The 20,334-nt window shown below is 48.6% G+C and overlaps 1 protein-coding gene across 1 annotated transcript; it reads left to right on the top strand.

Moving 5' to 3' along the window:
* Positions 1-11,348: 11,348 nt before the first annotated feature.
* Positions 11,349-18,933, top strand: RIPPLY3 (ripply transcriptional repressor 3). Its single transcript, XM_090271712.1, has 4 exons — positions 11,349-11,494; positions 12,354-12,420; positions 14,563-14,630; positions 17,964-18,933. The coding sequence occupies exons 1-4, from the start codon at positions 11,391-11,393 to the stop codon at positions 18,232-18,234; spliced, it is 510 nt and encodes a 169-aa protein (XP_090127838.1). The 5' UTR covers positions 11,349-11,390; the 3' UTR covers positions 18,235-18,933.
* Positions 18,934-20,334: the final 1,401 nt, after the last annotated feature.

Genomic DNA, 20,334 nt, shown 5'->3' on the forward strand with positions numbered 1-20,334 from the left:
TCCCTGCCCCGCGCTTCCCGGTAGGCGGTTTTTTCTAACCCTCCTTCCTGCAGCCCCCCAGTCCGTCACCCCTTCCTCCAGCCTTACGGGGCCGTGGCTCCACATGCTCCGTAAAAACGGGGCCGCTCCGCTTTCCCTCTCGGGTCTTCCGCCCCGAGACGTTTCCGCGTCCTGATAGCAAACACGTGGTGTCCTTTCCGGCAGCCACAACCAGTCCCCCAGTTCGCTTCCTGCCCCCCCCCCCGGACGCCGGCCGCAGGTGGGCTGCCCAGGCTGCCCCCATTTCTGCGCAGCCGCTGCGATTCATGGGTTTCCACACCCCAGCCCCCAGGTCTGACAGCTCCCTGGGGTGCGCGCAGGACTCGGGGAGACGCTCGATTTCCTGTTTAGTATAGGTTTGCTCCGACGGACACAACTCGGCAACGACCGAAGGGAAGAAACGCCTGGAAGGGGGCGAGGGCAGGGTGCAGAGCTACCTTGCCCTCTGCAGGGGTCCCACCCTGAGGGCACCGAGCCCTGACCCCTTTGCCATGAGGTTTTCATGGACGGGGAGAGGGAGCTCTAAGTTCCGACCTTCTAATCACTTGGTTGCTTCTCCTGTCTACCGGCTGGCATCCTGGAGCCAAGTAGGAGCACAATTATCACCTCATCAGCTTAATTAAACTCAGATATGATTGAAAGGGACTCGTTATGAATAGCAAAGACCTCTTATCAGAAAATCCCTAGGGTTTTAGGAGCTTTGTGCCAGGAAATGGGGACAAAGGCCAAATATGTATTTTTATAATACCACACACCTCCAAACCCGAACTGTAACAGAACCCCTGGGCTGCTCCGATTGAAACAGAACCCACGGGCTGTTTAGTTAGGGGCCCGATTGCCCGCCGCCAGAATTACAACTCTCAATACCAGAGTTTGATGAAAAGGAAAAGAATTGTTTGTTTATACAAAGTCCTGCCTCCCCCTCCCAGACCTGGCCAGTCTTAGGAAAGTCAGAAACACCGTTTCCCTACTTCCCAGGCACAGTTCAGCTTTACCAGCAGCTGCCAATCACTCAGTTCTGATTGGGGAGGTCTTTTCTGTGTTCTGGTGCCCGCCAGCTCTCAATGCAGGACCGCCTGGATTCTCAGCCCCCTTGCAAACTGCCTTCTTCCTGCAAACCACCTGGCGAGAGCCTCTTAAAGCAGCCTGGAGACCCCTTCTCCTCCAAGCCACATGGAGGTGTTACAGAAACAGGGGTGTTCCAAAAAACCCCAGAGTTTGCAGCTGGGGGATGGGGAGAAGGAAGCAGCTTTTCAGAATGCCTCCACATGCCTGAGGCCTGTGGCTAGTGTCTTTTTTATGCAAAATGGCTTTAATGCATCCAAAGCCTCAGGTAGATGGGAGGAGTCTTGAACCAGGGGATGGTATGGAGAAAGCACACAGAACCTGCGTAAGGTTCTGTGAATGGTCAGAACTGGTTACCGCACCCACTACATCAGAGGATGTAGTCAGGAATTTAAAAATAAGCGGCAGACATTTTAGGCGGACGGACTGTGCGGATTTAACTAAGGTTAAGACTGACTGTGCAGATTTAACTAAGGCGGACTGACTGTGCAGATTTAACTAAGGCGGACTGACTGTGCGGATTTCACTAAGGTTAGGACTGACTGTGCGGATTTAACTAAGGTTAGGGCTGACTGTGCGGATTGGACTAAGGCTGAGGCTGACTGTGTGGATTACAAAAGGACTAACTATACAGTTTACAAGGAGGCTGAGAATCCATGAGGTTCTGGATTAAAAGCTGGTGGACCCCATAACACAGACGAGGTCTCCCCAATCAGGATTGAATGATTGGCAGCTACTGGTAAAGCTGAACTGTGTTTGGAAAGTAGGGAAAGGGTTTCTCTGACTTTTCTAAAACTAGCCTGGTTTGGTAGGGGGGGAGGCAAGGATATGTGTTTATGGGCGTTTTAAAGAACATAAGACTTAACAACAGAAATCCGCAAATAACTAAATCTATATAACTGTTAAATAAACTATTCTTTTTCTTTTCACTAAACTCTGGTATTGAGAGTTATAATTTTGGCGGCGGGCAATCGGGCCCCTAACTAAAGAGCCCGTGGGTTTGTTTTCAACTGGAGTAGCCCAGGGGTTCTGTAACAGAGGGAGCACACGAGAGCGAGAGCCAGAGCCAGCGAGAGGGAGCCAGCCCCAGAGCGCCAGCTAAAATGTCCGCAGCTGCTTATCTATCCCCGACTGCGTCCTCTCACGCAGTGGGTGTTGCAAACAGTCCTGACCACTCACAGAACCCACGTAGGCTCTGTGTGCGTCTTCCGTACCAGCCCACAGTCCAAGACCCCTCCCATCTTCCTGAGCCTTGGAAGTTTCAGAGCGGATCTTTGTGCAACAATGTATCCAGCCACTAGCCCCAGGCATGCAAGGGCATCCTGAAAGCTGCTTCCTGTTGCCTATCTCCCAGCCGCACACTCTGGGGTTTGTTTTTGGACTCCCCTGCTTCTGTAACAGAACCACAACCTTGGCATATTGGGATGGCGCTCTAACCAGCTGAAGTACCTGGCAAGGGCTTACCAAGCTCCTTTTTATGGGGACCTGGCTGCACAGCACAGGGAGGAGCCGGCCACCCCCTGCAGGCAGGACAAGAAGAGGCCATCAAAGTGCTTCTGACAGACCAGCCATAGATGAGCGGATCCCAGGACCCCTCCTTGCCGTCCGTTCATTTGCTAGAGTGGCTCACAGAACCCAGAGAAACCTTTTCCTTGCTACCCCTCTGGCTTATTACAAACGGACATTACTCAGGAACAGCCCAGTAGGAGGACGCACAGGACAAGGTATGCAGAAAGGGTGCAGAGCTGCCACGCCCTCTCTCGGGGCGCCACTCTCCCCAAATCTCCATGTGTTCACCATCCTGAATGCCCTCTGAACCCTGTTCACGTAAGTTTTTATGGAGGTGTCATGGCGTAGCTGTGGCTGATTAAGTCACTGGCCATTGGCAGTTGACTCAACTTTCAGTCCCTCTCCTCCCCCTGGTCAGTGTGGCCGAGCACCATGTGACCCACCGTATGGTTGGTGCCCCTGGCAACCAGCCCAGAACCTTCTGTGCCTTCCAAAAGCCACCTCATTAGTATACACTCAGGTGTGGTTGGAAGGGGTTTGTTACAAATATTAAGATACCCTTAACACTCATCACTTAGGAAATTCCAAGAGTTTCAGAAGCTCTCTATCAGAAGCAGGGACAAAGATCAGATATATATTTAATCCCAATATCACAATGTTTGACAAAGTCCATCAGAAAGAGCAAAAGAGCAAAGCAGAGGTACCAAGTCAATGAGACGTGAGGAGTGGAACTGAGGTCCAGGCAGCGGCAGGGCCAGGGCGGCCACAGGGGTGTCGGAAAGGACTGCGGCCGGGGACTGGGGGCTCACCCAGGCTGCATTGACACCAGCAGAGAAATAAGCTTCCAGGTACAATCAGCTCATCTCAAGGAGTTGTATGACGACCTCAGGTCACGTCCTTGGGGTCGGAGCCCCATCTTCATGTGCACCCATGGGCACACCATGCCAGTCCTTGGGGAGACAGTCTCCAGCCACATGCCTGAGCTTTGGCTGACTGGGGACAATAAGGACCTGATGCCTGCTCTAGGTTGGTATCTCGTCCCACCTATCTGAGCCGACTGGTGGAGACCACTCAGAAGGTTGCAAACACTTAGATAGAAGCTATACCCGGTCTCTGGATGTCCCCTTACTCTTTTCTTTTAAATTAACTTTATTGGGGTGAACCTGATTCATATGGTCATATAGGTTTCAGCTGTACATTTCTATCATATGTGACCTGTATATTGCATTGTGTACCCTCCACCCGTGTCCCCTCACTCTTCATCAGAGAGACTGGGCCATAGACTGGGCAAGTTTCCTCATTTTTATTTCAAAAATTAGGAAAAAACTTATTGTACATCTCTAGGAGTTGCAGAATCCTAGGATTGTCCTTCTTTTTCTTCTCATGTTCTCATTCTTTTCCTTGCTCCATTAAAATATACGTACGGCCCTGGGTGGTTTAGTATTGGTCTGTGAACCAAAAGGTTGCTGCTTCGATTCCCGATCAGGGCATATGCCTAGGTTGTGGGTCAGGTCCGCAGATGGGGGCATGCAAGAGCCAACCAATTGATCCATGGTTCTCTCACACGTCAATGTTTATCTCCCTCTCTCTTTCCCTCCATTACCCTTTCACTAAAAGTAAATAAAATCTTTAAAAAATAAAATAAAATAGATACACACCAAAAAAGTGATTTTATCCTCAACACCATAAAAACCCCGAGAGGCTGACAAAAGAGCAATGGTTTGAAATTCATCCTATTGGAATGGACGCAGAGTGACAGTGTGGCCTGGGCCTGGATGGTTTCATTTGACAATAATGAAAATGCCACAGGTCTCGCTTGTCGCCATGTCACGGCCACCTTCCTCACCCAGTTATGTTCACAACGGCGCTGCCCGAGAAAGCCAGCGTGACCGTGAGGTGAGCTTGAGTCCAACAGGTGACGGACAGGAGACCAGCTCTGTGTTCTGTGTAGTGGGGGAGAGGAGGACACTTCCCTCCACCCTCAAGGTTCTTCCCATAGCTCTAATAATTAAGCAGACAGGAGACAGACGAGCAAGAGAAAATTACCCAATTTAATCACATACATACATGGGAACCCCAAACGCATGGCATAAGTCCGAGACACTGCACGCATGAGAGGCTCAGAGACAGCAAACGAACACTGGTATCTAAGACATGCTGAGCTAGGGGTGAGGGAAAGGGCCTCGGGGGCTACAGAGAGTCATTGTAGGATGATCAGAACAGACGTTTCGTAAATAAAAGTTCGCCCTGCTCTATAGATAGGTCAAAAGAAGGTATCTCTGATAATCTATTGTGGGTAAGCCCCCTAATTTGAGTTCTAGGTAGTTAAAGGAGGGCAGACAGTTCTGTTGAGCCTGCAGCTCAAGTTGCCTTCAACTCAGAGTAATCTGCATACCACTGAGGCACATCATGGGGGCGCTCGTTCTGAACCCCCACTGTTGCATACTTGCTAAGCCCCAGATTCTGGAGTGAGCCTGCCCTGATTTTCTGAGTAAGGTCACAGCCGCAGGTTCTGGGGGTCAGGACTGGGACACACCTTTTGGGGGGCCATTATTCAGCCACTACAGGTAGAAGAACACTGTCCTGCTGACTCTGGGAACAGCTGCGGTGAGATCCTGCGAGTACAGCCGTGTGCAGCTGGAACAGCCTGCTTTCCATGTTCTCTCATGTAGGGTGTTCAGTCCAAGTGGCTAATGAAACTGGACGACAGCAAGGCACTTCCTGCTCTTCCGAAGGTACCCGTGGGCTCAGCTACACACCCTCCAACACCTACCGGGCCCACCCTGTGTCAAGTGGAGCTCTAGGCACCAGGATACAGCGGTGAACAAAAAAGACAGAATCCCCCTCCCCATGCAGGACATCCTTGTGGGAGGGGCAGACAATATATAAAATGAGTAGATACAAATAGAGTATGTTTTATGTGATAGGTACTGCAGAGGAAAATGGAAGAGGAAAGAAAGGACAGGCCTAGGAGGGAGGGTGTGTGTGTGTGCGTGTGTGTGTGTGTGTGTGAGTGTCAGAGAGACTTTAAACAGGTGTCCAGAGGAAGCATCATCCTCAGGGGACACTTGAGTAAAGACCTGAAGAAGGTCAGGGGAGAGCACGAAGATATCTGGAAGGATGGAGTTTCAGGCAGAGGCCCTGAAGGGCTAGTGTGTCTGGGCCATTCCTGGTCCAAAAGGAGTCCAGAGGCCGGGGGCTCCAGCGGAGGGTGGGCAGGAGAGCCAGCAGCAGGTGCAGTCAGTGGGGAAGACGGTGCAGAAGATCAGGGAGGGGCTTGCAGCCACTGCTGTGGCCCCGGCGTAGCGGAGGGAGGACGAGGACCTCAGCTACCACACAGTGAAGCTACAGAGGTCCACGGTCACAGAGAGAAGCTTGGTTAGAAGCCATCTTCCCCTCTTTCACACCTTGAATACAGATCCCTGTTGAAAGTCTTCTCTCAAAAACAAACTGAAGCCTTAAAATAATGGTTCAAAAGTGAGTATATTTAATCTAGCAATTTGACTTCTCAATATGTAACCCAAAGAATTGAAAGCAGCATCTCCTGTGGGTGCTGTCCCTAACAGCACTATTCATAGTAGCCAAGAGGTGGAAGCAACCCTAGCGTCCCTCATTGTTACAGAAACAGGGGAGTCCAAAAGCAAACCCGAGTTTGCGGCGGGGAGATAGGAGAAAGGAAGCAGCTTTCAGGATGCCCTTGCATGCCTGGGGCTAGTGGCTGAAACTTTGTTGCACAAAGATCCGCTCTGAAACTTCCAAGGCTCAGGAAGATGGGAGGGGTCTTGGACGGTGGGCTGGTACGGAAGGAGCCTACAGAGCCTGCGTAGGGTTCTGTGAATGGTCAGGACTGCTTGCGACACCCAGTGCGTGAGAGGACGCAGTTGGGGATAGATAAGCAGCTGCGGACATTTTAGCTCAGGTGCTCCCTCCATGTGGCTTGGAGGAGGGGGCCTCCAGGCTGCTTTAAGAAGAGGCTCTTGCCATGCAGTTTTGAGGAGAGGAGATCCATGTGATTTGCAGGAAGAAGGCAGTTTGCAAGGGGGCTGAGAATCCAGGCGGTCCTGCATTGAGAGCTGGAGGGCACCACAGCACAGAAAGGACCTCCCCAATCGGAACTGAGTGATTGGCAGCTACTGGTAAAGCTGAACTGTGCCTGGGAAGTAGGGAACCGGTGTTTCTGACTTTCCTAGTGTAACAGAACCCTTGGGCTGCTCCAATTGAAACAGAACCCACGGGCTGTTTAGTTAGGGGCCCGATTGCCCGCCGCCAGAATCATAACTCTTAATACAAGAGTTTGGTGAAAAGAAAAAGAATTGTTTTTTACACAAAGTCCTGCCTCCCCCTCCCAGACCTGGCCAGTCTTAGGAAAGTCAGAAACACCGTTTCCCTACTTCCTAGGCACAGTTCGGCTTTACCAGTAGCTGCCAATCACTCAGTTCTGATTGGGGAGGTCCTTTCTCTGCTGTGGTGCCCTTCAGCTTTCAATGCAGGACCGCCTGGATTCTCAGCCTCCTTGCAAACTGCCTTCTTCCTGCAAACCACATGGATCTCCTCTCCTTCTTAAAGCCGCCTGGAGACTCCTTCTCCAAGCCACATGGAGGGAGCCCACAAGAGCCAGAGTGAGGGCGTGAGGGCCAGAGAGAGCCTGGGAGAGAGAGCCTCCTAGAGCCAGAGCCAGCCCAAAATGTCCGCAGCTGCTTCTCTCTCCCTCCCTGCCTCCTCTCTCCCCCTGCGTCCTCTCACAGTGGGTGTTGCAAAGAGTTCTGACCATTCACAGAACCCACGTAGGCTCTGTCTGCTTCTTCCCTACCAGCCCACAGTCCAAGACCCCTCCCATCTTCCTGAGTCTTGGAAGTAAAGCGGATCTTTGCAACAATGTTTCCGGCCACTAGCTCCAGGCATGCAAGGGCATCCTGAAAGCTGCTTCCTGCTCCCTATCTCCCAGCCGCAAACTCTGGGGTTTGTTTTTGGACTCCCCTGTTTCTGTAACACTAAGACTGGCCAGGTCTGGGAGGGGGAGGCAGAGTTATATGCAAATAAATAATTCTTTTTCTTTTCACCAAACTCTGGTATTGAGAGTTGTAATTCTGGCAGCTGGCAATCAGGCCCCTAACTAAACAGCCCGTGGGTTTCAATCGGAGAAGCCCAGGGGTTCTGTTACATCATGAGATGGACGGATAAACAAAGTGGTACATGCATACAGTGGAATATTATCCAGTCCTGAAAAGGAAGGGCATTGTGACACACGCTACAACATAGAAGAACCGTGAGGTCATTACGCTAAATGAAATCAGCAAGTCACAGAAGGACAAATACTGTATAATCCCACTTATATGAGGTCCTGAGAATAATCAAATTCATACAACAGAAACTAGAACAAAGGTGACCAGGGCAGAGGGAGGGAGAAATGGGAGTTAATGTTTGATGGGTACAGTTTCAGTTTAGGAAGATAAAAAAGTTCTTGGGACTGACAGTAGTGGCGGCTGCACAACATTGCGAATGTGCTTCATGCCACTGAGCCGGACGCTTCAAAACACGTAAAAATGGTTAAAATGGAAATTTTATGTTGTTTGTAACTTCCACAATTTTTAAAAATAAAAATAAATCCTTAACAACCAAAATACCAAATATATCTTACTCCCATGGATCAAACATTTTTTTTTTTTGTCTCTAAAAAAAATCTTTTAACAAATAACAATATCAACAGCAATGAAAACATCTCCTAGGTCCGAAATCGGCTTTCAGAGCTGCAGAGGCCTTTGCGGAGCGGGTAACAGGAAGCGGGGTCTGCCGAAACAGAAGGAAAGGAAATGGTCTTCCCTGCTTGTCTTCAACACTGTTTATGTAAAAATATTCTGCCCTCTGAGATGTTTTGACTTTTGGTACCCTCCTCCTAGGCCAGCCGGAAACCCTGAGAGTTAACATCTCTACTCTTTGTTTCTAAGCAACAACTGAAAGTCAGCATGAGAAAAAGACGTTTTAATTAAAGGGAGCACAGAAAGAAATAGAACCTCAGTTGTATCTGTTTCACACATCACCTCCCAGGCAGGAATGCACACACTTGAAGTTACACAGGTTTTTCCCAGTTTATAAAGCATGGGCTGAATTAAAAGTTCCTTATGATTTCTATACCCTTCGCCAAATTACTTCCTCTTACAAAGACCTTCACTGAACCCCCAAAAGTTTAAGTCTGAGAAGTAATTATAACCCAAAAGTCCACTGAATTCCCAATGATCTCAATAGCAGCGTGTTCCTTTTATTGTATTTTAGTTATTCTAATTGAAGAAATAACTGAAAAAAAATCCACGATACCTTTATTCTATACTACTAATGAATTCATTTTTCATTAAATTCATATTCATCAAAAACATGCACAGTTAATGATTTTAAGGATGGTTTGTGGAGTTAGGCCACAGCTCCTTGAGGGTAGAGTACATAAATCATCGGGAACTCATCTGTGAAGGAGACTTGCGTCGTCTCCCATTTATTCACTTCTTCCATATTTATTGATATTAGTATGAGCTCATTGATACTTATTTTACACTTTGGGTTATGAGTCCATACTACTTTATTTTTGTTGCTCAAACTGTCCCAGCTTTAGCCATTGCGGCCTTACGTGTTCTTGGCAGAAGAAAACAAAGCAAAACCAAAAAAAGACAAACCTGAGTGTGCAGGAGCCGGATTGGGTTCTTTTGCCTTTAATTTGATTCTGAGTGGCATCCAGTTTCCAAAGCCCTAGCACCCCAAAGGGGCATCAGTGCTGGCTCTCTAACCAGATGGGGACTTTATTTAACTTTTTTGAACCCCAGTTCCTTACTCTGTAAAATGAAGATAATGCCTATTCGCAGGGCCGAGGTGAGGAGAATGTGGATAATTTATAATGTTAACATGCACTCCACAAAGGGACAGATGAGTCCAGTTAAATGCAGTGCCTGGGACAGTCCAGTCCAGACAGAAAGCAGAAAGCTGGCAGCCAGGGGCGGAGGGAGAGGGGAGTGGGGAGTGAGTGCTTAATGGTGCTGAGCCCCAAACGTCCTGGGTGGTGGTGTTGGTGGCAAAACAGTGCAGGTGTTTTACTACAAAAAAAAAAAGAAATATATGTTTATTGTTGAAAATCTAGAAAACATTTGTTGCCTTAAATCCTTGGTAATCCTAGTACTCAGTGGCCACTTGTTTTGACATGTGTCTTCTCTGTATAGTTTGGATCCTACTCATACAATTTCATTCTTTTGACATCATAGTATGTACATTTTCCCATGCTGTTCAAAACTCAGTAAACATTTTTATTAGCTGCATAATATCCCACCAGTACTCATGTAATCGTTGCCATATTGTTAGATGGGTTTTTCAACACTATAAATAACACTACAATGAACACCTCCCTGTGATTAAATACATCTTGTCCCCATTTGGAAATACATCTTTTGGGTTATAATTTTTAGTATAACAAGGAAGTAGAATTACTGGGCCAAGAGGTGACCATATTTGCCCACGCTTCCTTTATGAGATCTTTTCTACTTCGGCAGGGTAAATATGGTATCTCATTGTTGCAGTGTGCCTCCTAATGTTCCTTTACTGCTCCTGCCCCTCAGTTACATTGTGTCTTTTAAATAATTTGTATAAAACTTTACACAAAAATTAGGTTATTTATTAACACACACACACCCACTTCACCTTTAATTGTTGTCTAAATATGTTGCTCTTCAAAGAAACAGTGGAGACATGTTAATTTTTGAAGCTTGTTGATTTAGAGACCGCAGGGTCGGTGGGGCGCGCAGACGCTTGGAGCGAGGCCTCAGTGCTTGGAGGCCGCCCCGAAGCCTTCCTTGTCCTCGGCCTGGCACTGCTGATCCCCAGCGCTGCGCCCACCCTGACGCTGCGCCCCCGCGCACCAGGCGAGCCCTGCAGCCTGGGAAGTGTCCCCGGCTGCCATCTAAACCTGGATGGGCACTAACCCGTGGAAAATCCCACCTCCGTGAAAAGCCACATTCTTTTCCAAGGCGCCCATGGGTGGGAAGGGTGCTCTGCTCATCTCGCTCTCCTCTCCATGACCCTCCACCCAGTTCGAGAATCACCGACGGGGCATCCCGGGCGCTTGCGGTCCACACCGAAGGCAGGGCGGATCCACGCGGTCCTGAGGTTTGATAGCCGCTGTCAAAATCCCGAGACTGCTTTAAAGTGGTGGATGTGAGATTCCCCTAAATCTGGGGACCAAGATGCTCACTCAGAACCCCCAGGACCGCGGGGAACACCAAAAGGGTGGGAAGGATCCACGGGCCCTCCTATCCCACACACGACGGGGGAGGCCACTCAGCGAGCACCCAGCACCCTGAACCCCCCCGAAGAGAGGACCCACGACAGGAACTCCCACAGCCCCGCCCCCACATGTCCTCCTCCTCGGGCTTCTCCTGTCACTTCCCGCTGTCCCTTCCACCAGCTTCCTGGTCCCCGCCCCTGGTGACCCTCCCTAGGTTTCCTTTGTCCCCTCCCCACCCTTGCCCCAGGCTTCCCGAGTCCCCTCCTCGATATCCACCACCCCACCCCAGTCTAGTCGCAGCGCACCCTCCTGGAGATTTTCTTGTCCCCTCCCCCTCTCCAGTCCCCTCTGTCCCCTCCTGGAACAACTCCCTTGCCCTTCCCACCCCCTCCGATTTCCCGTGTCCCCTCCCCTCTCAGTCCCGGTTTTTAAACCTGGCGCCAAGCGCACGGGTAGGTGAACACCCTCGCTCGAGCTGAATCCCGGGCGCCGCTGGAGGGGCGCGGGCTCCGAGGGCACCATGAGACCAGAGGCGGCGGCAGGAGCCCGGGAGACGCGGAGTCGCCTCTGTCATTGCCCCGCGGACGGTCCCCGGGGGCCCCCGCCGCCGCGCGGGCCCGAGAGGTGAGGGTGTCCCTGTGGCCTGGTGGGGCACTTCCGGAGGCTCGTGGCGCACGGTGCTGGGAGCGGGATGCTCGGGCGCTGAGTCCCAGAATCTCACCGGGACGCAGGGCAAGTTCCGTAGCCAGAGACAGGGACGCAGAGTCGTCTTGGTTCCAGCGCACAGCTCTGAAGCGTGGAGGTCCAGGAGGTTTCCCCAAGGAAACGGGCCAACGCTTCCGTTTATAGATCTCAAATCCACCTGGCAGGGAACGTTGCTGTCTCCGTTCCTCTCAATGAGCCTTGCGCGGGGATCCCTTCACGTTGACTGTCACAATCTTAGTGACAGTCTCGGCGCTGTTTTGAGGCTCAGCGATCGCTACCCTGTGCGCCAGCCCTTTTCAAGGTAGTTAAGTTTAAGGAAACCAAGTAGGCGGGGAAAGTGTGGAACGGGCTAGGTGGCCACGCAGCCAGAGAGGAGAAACCGACTCTCCTTCGGGCATGGTATCCGATACCATGTGGAGAAGAATCTCTGCAGTCAAGGTCCTTCATAACCCGAGGGGGTGTCATTGGAATTAATGAGCGACAAAGTAACCAGCGATGGGAGGGAATCTGAACTGAAGAATCCAGCCAGGCAGGGAGAGAAATTCCTCAACTAACGTGTCTCCTGATAAGTGTATCAGATCTGGGACTTCTCAAAGGTCAGTGAAGGCGCAGAACTGGGAATGCGGCAGGAGGGAAATCACACTTGGCACTCTGTACGTACAGACTGGGGACTTTTTTCAGGCACACAGTAGAAATGATAAGAATGATAACTCTCATGACATAATTTTAAAAGACAGCAGAGGATTCTGGGGTTAACTCCTGGTCACTGCCATTCCAGCCCCACACCATGGAGACCTTGGACCCTAACCACCCGAGATGCTGATCGGACCAGAGCTGGAAGCCAGGTAAGGTCAAGTGTGGGTGTTGTAGGTATCCACCAGTTCAGTCAAAAAACGGCACCATCTCTGAAATAAGGGACCGTGAAAAGCCCCTCGGGCGGCCCTCCCTTAGTCATCTAATGCAGACGGTCTGCAGTTAGAGCCTGGGGAGCGATGCTGATCAGACCCAGGCTCCGGAGACTGGGCTCCTGCTTGCTTCTCCTTTCTTGGAAAGCAAAGCCACTCCAGCGCCGCTGTTTCATGGGCATTATAAGCAATTTCTTCTGTGTTGGTTCTTTTTTTTTAATCCTTTGCAAACCAGCAGGTAGGGAGAGGCCAGGAGAAGGCTGCCTCCGCCCTTGCCTCAGAAGAAGGATGAGTGCGCCATTAGCACTGGGCAGGTCCCACAGTGCAAATAAGGGCAGAGGCCAGTCTGGGCGCCCAGAAGATGTGGTTAACAGCCCGCTCCCGCTCTCTGGCCCTTTCGGAAGCACTTTCAACCTTGTCTGCAAGCGCTGCTGGGGTAACTCCTACCGTCTGAGCAAACACACTCCAGTGGAGGGCATTGTGGGCGAAGATTAATCGCCACCACCACTATTCTTTTATTTCCTGCAGTGGTAACTAAATTGTTTTATAGTTATTCAAGTAATGAGTTGCTTTCATGGAATTTACCTTTCCTTGTTATATTTTAAAACATAAATGCATGAGTTTTTTAAAAATGCTGAAGTTAATTAGACTAGTAAGAATCATGTATCTAATTTACATAACACAGGTCGCATATGGCTTAGTGTGCAGTTATTTGTAATATAAGAAACTCAAGTGCAGGAAAGCAGACCCAGACTACTTTTTAAAATTAGTGTGAAAAATGGAAATTTAAAATCAGTTTCTATGATTTAAAATATGAAGCAATATCAAACTAACAAGAAATATGATTTTGTAGCCCAAATTATTATTAAACTCATGCAATGTCTAAGTAATGAAAAATAATTCCTTCTTCGGCATTCAAACTTAAGTTCGTAAACAGACCTTTTTTCATTTTTATTTTATGGTTTATGTTATTACAGTTGGCCCCACTTTTTCTCCCTTTGCCCACCTCCACCCCGCTTAAACATAAGACTTAAAAGGTCCTGCCTGGGGAGAGAGAGAATACAGAAATTTACCATTACCCAATTTTCTTTTAAATGAAATGTATACGGAGCCTGTCAGTTGCCAGAATAAAAATACTATAGCATACTTGCTAAGGTAAGGCAAGAGGGGGCCATTTGTGAGAAAAATGAAGATTGCAGAACAAAAGTGTTAAGCGGCAGCGACATTCTAGTTGATCATCCACATGGCACACTGGGTGAAGCAGTTGTGTCCATGGATTTTTTTCTGGGGGGTGGGTGTTCCGTGGGGCCGTGGAGCTCGCTGCCTCGCTTCCCCCGGGCCGGTCTTTGCAGAGCTCATTTGTTGGGACGGAGAGGCCAGCGGCGGGCGACTGTCAGCAGGGGCACCGGGCACGGTCCCCGGGAGCCCCAGCCGCAGGAGCGCAGTCCCGCGCGGGAAGGGAATGCTTCCTGCTCACCAGCGCCCTCTCCCGACAAAGCGGAGAATTCCTCGGCTCCGGAGCCCTGCTGTGCATTTCCCGAGAAATTTTTAGGGAAGGCTTTAGGGCCTTGCCCTGAATGGAGTCACGCTCCCCCGCTGGGTGCCCCCAAATCCCCTGGGGAGCTGTCTCCCCGCCCCCTTCCGGGGAACAGCGAATGACAGCCTAAACCTTTGCTGACCTGTGTTCCATTTCCCTCCTGGCTACTTGCCGGCCCTGCAAAGGAGGCCATTTCCTGGAAGATGTCAGGACCCATGTTCCTCCCTTCCTCTAGGCCACCCACCCTGTCGCTTTAGCGGAGTCAGAGGCAGTTGTGTGTCCCCGCACTGGATTTCAAACGCATGAATGGAGGGACTGCGGCGGGCCCCCCTGCCCATCTTCAGACCCCTCACAGTGCCCTGGACATCCCTGGCAACCGTGTAGGAAGAAGGGCTTCCTGAGGACTGCTGGGACGTTTAAACTGTCTCTAAAGTCGCTGCTGCCACTAACAAGGACAGGCCGCTTAGATGGTGTTTTTTGAAGGTTCAGCATGCGTCTTCAGAGGCTCCTTGACTGTCTGTCTTTCTATGTGTCTGTCTTTACAGCTTGAACCTGGGGGTGACCAAGAAACTTCTGGATCAAAGGGGGCCTTTGGGTTTCAGCATCCTGTAAGGTAACATGACGTCACAGTAAGAGATGCAGGATTTCCTTTCAATATAAGCGTTAATACACTTTAGTGCCTTCTGCTGCATACGTTTTCAACAAAGTGCAAAGTAATTCGTATTCTCCAATATTATTTAGTTACTATTATCCTAAGGAGCTTCAAGGATTTTTTTTTAAAGAGGATATTAGCAAATATATATATATATATATTAAATATTACAGTTCTTCCTATTTTTCCCCCTTTCCCCACCTCCACTCAACCCTATCTTGTCCCCTCCCTCAGTCAATCCCCATATCTGTGTCCGTGGGTTGTGCTTTTGCGGGATTTCTGGAATCCGTTCATTTATTCATTCAGTCTGTGTTTCAGCTGCAAGTTGGAATTGGCCTGTCTTTTCTTCATAGCTTTTGTTTAATACCTCTTATTACATATTGGGCCTTGTGTTAACTTTAATGGATTACGAGCCATCTAAGCATGCTTACTTAGTTACTTAGCTGTTTAGGTCCACTTCTAGTTCCCTCCTGGGAGATGTTAATGTGCTGTCGAAGGCAAAGCAGACCTTCGACGCTGACGTGCTGACCGAACAAAGGGCTGGGTGGCAGCCCCACGGCTGTCCTCCACTCTCAGGGGCTTCCACGGTCCCGGCGGGAGCAAGCCCCTCGCTGCTCTGTCCTTCATACTTTTAAGTCTTAGAAGCAGGTGGCTCATGCTCAGGGTTTTTATCTGTTTCTCTGTCTCCATTTCTGTCCGTCACTTTCTTCACCAGGAAAAACCTAGTCCGTGCTCCAGCTCTGCACTGGAATCTTTTTGCTCTGATTATCCTGGCAGACTGGAAGCAGTGATCAAAGCCACGGACACGGTCGGCTAAAGGTGAAATCTGGAGCCCCTGTGACTGGTCACAGAATGAGTTTTGGACGGGGGAAACTTTCCTAGGACCCTTTCTTTCAGTGGCCTTCAATCCTCGGGGGATCACAGGGGAAGCTTTAAACCCCCAGGGGTGCTGATGAGCTTGTTCTGGGGAAGGGCCCAGGGGCCTGCATTTCATAGACTCTGCAGGTGACCCAGGGCATGCTGTGGCATGGGACCGCCACCCTTGCAGGCCCTGTGTGCATCCCCCTGCACCGCCTGCCGGGGCCTGCCTCCTGCAGACGCCCTGCTACTGCTCCCCAACTTTAGATTCGGTGAAAACGCAGTGACTGGTGAGGCCTGTGCTGCAAACCGAAAAAAACTGTTTTGTTACAGAAACTTTCACACACGCTCAGAAGTGGAGAGAACAGTAGTCCAGTGAGCCCTCATGTGCTCAGCACCACCCAGCCTCAGCAGTCATCTGCGCTCTTCAGATCTGATCATGTCTGTCACCCGATCCAGACATTTTTTTAATCTGTTGGTAGAATATTTTAAAGCAAATTCCAGACATCCTACAAATTCACATTCACCTGTAAATACAGTGGCTTCCTCTTGCCTACGGCTTCACTTTCTGAGGTTTCAGGTTATGCAGAAATACACAACTTACAGCTTTTACATCGTGTATCTTTCCACGAATGATGATGAAATCTTGCCCCTTCCACGTCCCCCGCCCCGGGATATGAGTCATCCCTTTGCCCAGCAGCTCCACACTGTCATCCTTCCGACCCTTTGTCACTGAGTAGCCCTCTCAGTTATCAGATCGACTATTAGGGTATCACAACGCTTGTGTTCATCATTTTACCTAATAATGGCTCCAAAGCCATAACCTATTATAGTATATTGGTTTTTTGATTGTTTTTTAATTTTTATTTATTGATTTGAGAGAGAGAGAGAGAAAGGGAGAGAAAGAATATCAATTTGTTGTTCCACTGATTTATGCATCATTGGTTGATTCTTGTATGTGCCCTGACGTGGGATCGAACTCACAACCTTGGCACATTGGGACGACTCTAACCTACTGAGCTACCCGGCCCGGCCAATATATTGTTATAGTTATTCAATTTTATGATTAGTTATTGTTGATCTCCTATTGTACCTAATTTAGAAATTAAACTTTACCATAGGTATGTATGTACATATAGGAAAAAACATAGTATGTATAAAGTTTGGTATTATCCACGGTTTCAGGCATCCACTGGGGGTTCCTGGAATGTGTCCTCCAAGGATAAAGGCGGACTACTGGCCTCCCGCATAACACTTAAGTTTTAACGTGGCCAAACTCTATACCATGCTTATGTCACTGTCATAGGTATACAGTCTTTTTTCTGTCTGTTGCAGAGTTCGTTGATTACTGGCACTTTGTTGGGACTGGATCACTCTTTGTTGCTGGAGGTTAGAGGATGTCCTGGGCACTGTAGAATGTATAGCAGCATCCCTGGCCTCTGCCCTCTACATGCCAGTAGCTTCTCCTCAGTTGTGGCAACAGCAATAAAAATGTCTCCAGACATTACCACATGGCCTCTCAAGGTTGGGAATCACCCATCTATCAGAAATCTTAAGTTGCAATCGTCATTCATTATTTATAGCAAGGTATCTTCTCTCTCCCTTTATCTCCTCTCTCCAAAAAGGGGGACTTGAAATCAGCTTTGCAAATAAGCAGTGATCAATTGCTAATCCCTCCCTCCTCAGAAGACCACAGGCGGAAATGCAAACAAATGCATAAAATGTTCAAGGATTCGAGATTATGGAGAGAGTAGGGGGCATTTTACACACTTTCTTTGTATAACTAGAATCCTAAATTTACAAAACTTGGATGTAGAGATTCCAAATTTATATATTTCTTTCTTTTCTTTTTAAAAAATATACAGATATATTTATATTATCAAAGGGTCCCCAAAGTGAGGTCTTTCTCCTTTTCCCTTTCCTTTCACTCTCTCTCTTCCTACTGGACAAATAGCCAGGGCTGCCATTTTCTATCCCGGCCAAGCCCGGGACCCACCCCGATAGTTTCTCTATGGCAACATCCGGAAAGGTGAGCTGCTGCTTTTCTAGACCAGGGTTTCAGAGTCAAGTTTGCTCTAGAGCCCAAAGTGCCACAACATTCCCCGGGCTTGGGGACCTCACCTAAACAGGACCGGGGTGAGCGGGGGCCTCCTGTGGTCAGAGTGCACCTCCTAATCTGGGAACTCTGTTTCCGTTTCCTCCTCCCCCCATTGATTTGCTCACTTAGATCATAACTCATTTCTGAACTAGTGTGGGGGTCCCTTAGCCTTGGCCCACAGTGGCCTCCCGGTGACTTGGTACAAAGTGCTGTGTGCTGCGAAGGCAAAGTCAGAGAGGAAGGCTGGGCGTTAGTTGCTTCTAGGAACAAAGATCGTCGAGGTGGAGTTCAGGGCCGTTTCCAGTTGATTAATGCTGGATTTGTTTCTTAAACATTAGGCTTTACTTACCGGTTTCCAAGCGCCAAGAATATCTGCAGGGTTCTGGGGAGAAAGTGCTGGCCAGTTTCCCGGTGCAAGCCACCATTCACTTCTACGACGACGCGTCCGACTCAGAGGATGCGGAGCCCGAGGAAGACCCCCAGCTGCCTCCCCCGGAGGCGGAAAATGGCCCCGGAGGACCTGGCGGAGACCCGCTGACCTGCCCAGGACAGAGACCTAGAGGGCACGGTGACCCTCCGGGGGGCCCCGAGTGCTCCTCCTCCAAATAAATGGGGTGTCCCAGGCCAGACCTGCCTCACACGCACTCCAGGGGACAGCTGTGCGTGGGCGCTTTGCGTGTGTCCTGGGTGGGCAGGGGTGGGGTGGCCTTGGCCCTCTGGGGCCCGCACAGCCTCAGCTTTTCCTTGGGTGACTTCTCTGGGAAGCTCATGCGTGTACCACTGAGAGAGGGTTCTAGGACCGAGAGAACGAAGGTTCGTGCCCACACGGGTTCTCACCAGGCAGGGCTGGTCAGCACAGCCACCCGGCGGTCCTGCGGCCGGGGCTCCACGGTGCATCAGTCCCACGCCTCTCGCTTACCCTGAGACGCATTATTTCGCTATTTCTGCTTTCGTAAAAGATACTATTCAAAGGCTGATGTGGTTGCTTAGTGGCATTCTGAAAAAAGTCATTTATGAAAAACAAACAAAATAATAATTCCTGGAATAACAGAAATAAAAAGATACGGAGTTTGGGGAGAGAGTTCTGGATAAAAATTTCCACGATTGTGTCATGGCTATGAGTATGAATAGAGAGCAGACCTGCAATTCTGAGTTGGGGACTACTTTTTGGCATGTTACTTGAATAGAATCCCATCGTTTTCAATCAAAGTACTGAATGTAAAATTATTTTCCGTCTTTCATATTTGAATGACCAGATGAGTGTATTCCTCTAAGTATTTTACTTAACTTTCTTACATGTGGTTGTCTTCCTATACACAATACATTTGTTTTTACTTGAAATAAATATTTTGAAAGAAAAAAAGTTTGATAATCGCCTTTTTTGTGTAAGACACTTCTAGATTTAATTAGTTCCTAAATTAAAGTTTTAAAAAGTCTATCAGGATGTTTTTATATTTAACTCTTCAAATGATATTTGTTTTTAAGAATGCAGAAGAAGTATAAGAAAACAAAATGGTTTATAACCTCAATGTTCAAATAATCCATTAATATTTTAAAAATAGGAAAAATACATACAGATATTGCCAAACAGTAGAGAAAAACCTATATTCCAGAGTAAAAGTCGCTCTCCCTTGTGCTCCCCTTTCTTGTCCCAAAGTAGCGAATGTCAGTTCTGTTGCTCCACCTTTGAAAAAATTACTTTTTGGGGTCTTTAAAAAATTTTTTGTTACTTTTGGTTTCTATAATCTTTTAAAAATAGATATTTTATTGTTTTTTTTTACTTGTTTAAAGTACTCTTTTTAAAACTTAAAAACAATTTCACCTGGGTTTATTTCAAAAGGCTTTAAAATGGCCTCCTATTTTGTTGGGTTTTAACAGAAAAATTCTAGAAGCTGAGTCTTACACTCCTTTGTTGGAATGCTTAGGGCGAAGCTGAAGTCATTACATCTGCCTTTGTTCAGTCGTCTTCATAAATCAGTTTTCCTGTGGAAAAAAGATCTGGCCCCATCACCAGCTCACCATTAAGAAACCAAACACGTCTGCATGCTGACGGCCCCAGAATTTTAAATGTGCTGCACGGTATGCTTTCCTTAAGTTACGTGGAATTTGGCCAGTGTAGTGCAAAGAAGGAAAACGGGACACTTTGGAATGACCAGGGACAGGATCACAGGTCCTCCACCCTATGGAGAGACCACATGGTGTCAGGGACGGAGACGCGACCCCATGGCTTTGGCGGCGGCTGGGTTGGCTGCAGACAGACCCAAACCCGCACAAGCCTCACACACAGGAGCATGTACCCTCATCATCACCGGAGTCCGAGCCGCATCCTAACATAGATGCACTTACGCCTCACACTGAACCGTTTTAAATCGCCGGTTCTCAGTTTTTCTGACCTGCAAGGATGGCGTTTCATGTGGTCACCCTACTGTGTTCTGCACATAATAAAATACACACATGCTACAGACGTTCAAGGATAACACATGATCACATAACCATTTTAAATATAATTTTAATGAATATTTTACAAGCCTCATGCCCTCATTAAGTAGATGTGTAATTTAATAATACTGAAGCTGTCTCACAGAGATATTCAGATGAAACACACTGTCCCCTCACTAAGTGAGTCACCATGTTTGCTTTCATCCACCAATTTAGCAAAAGTTTTTGTTGAAATTTGATGAGTAAATTTCTATCTTCCCTGATGTCAAT

This window comes from Furipterus horrens, unplaced genomic scaffold (genome assembly GCF_987537825.1).
Source record: "Furipterus horrens unplaced genomic scaffold, mFurHor1.1.pri manual_scaffold_1, whole genome shotgun sequence".
In the NCBI taxonomy this organism is placed as follows: domain Eukaryota; kingdom Metazoa; phylum Chordata; class Mammalia; order Chiroptera; family Furipteridae; genus Furipterus; species Furipterus horrens.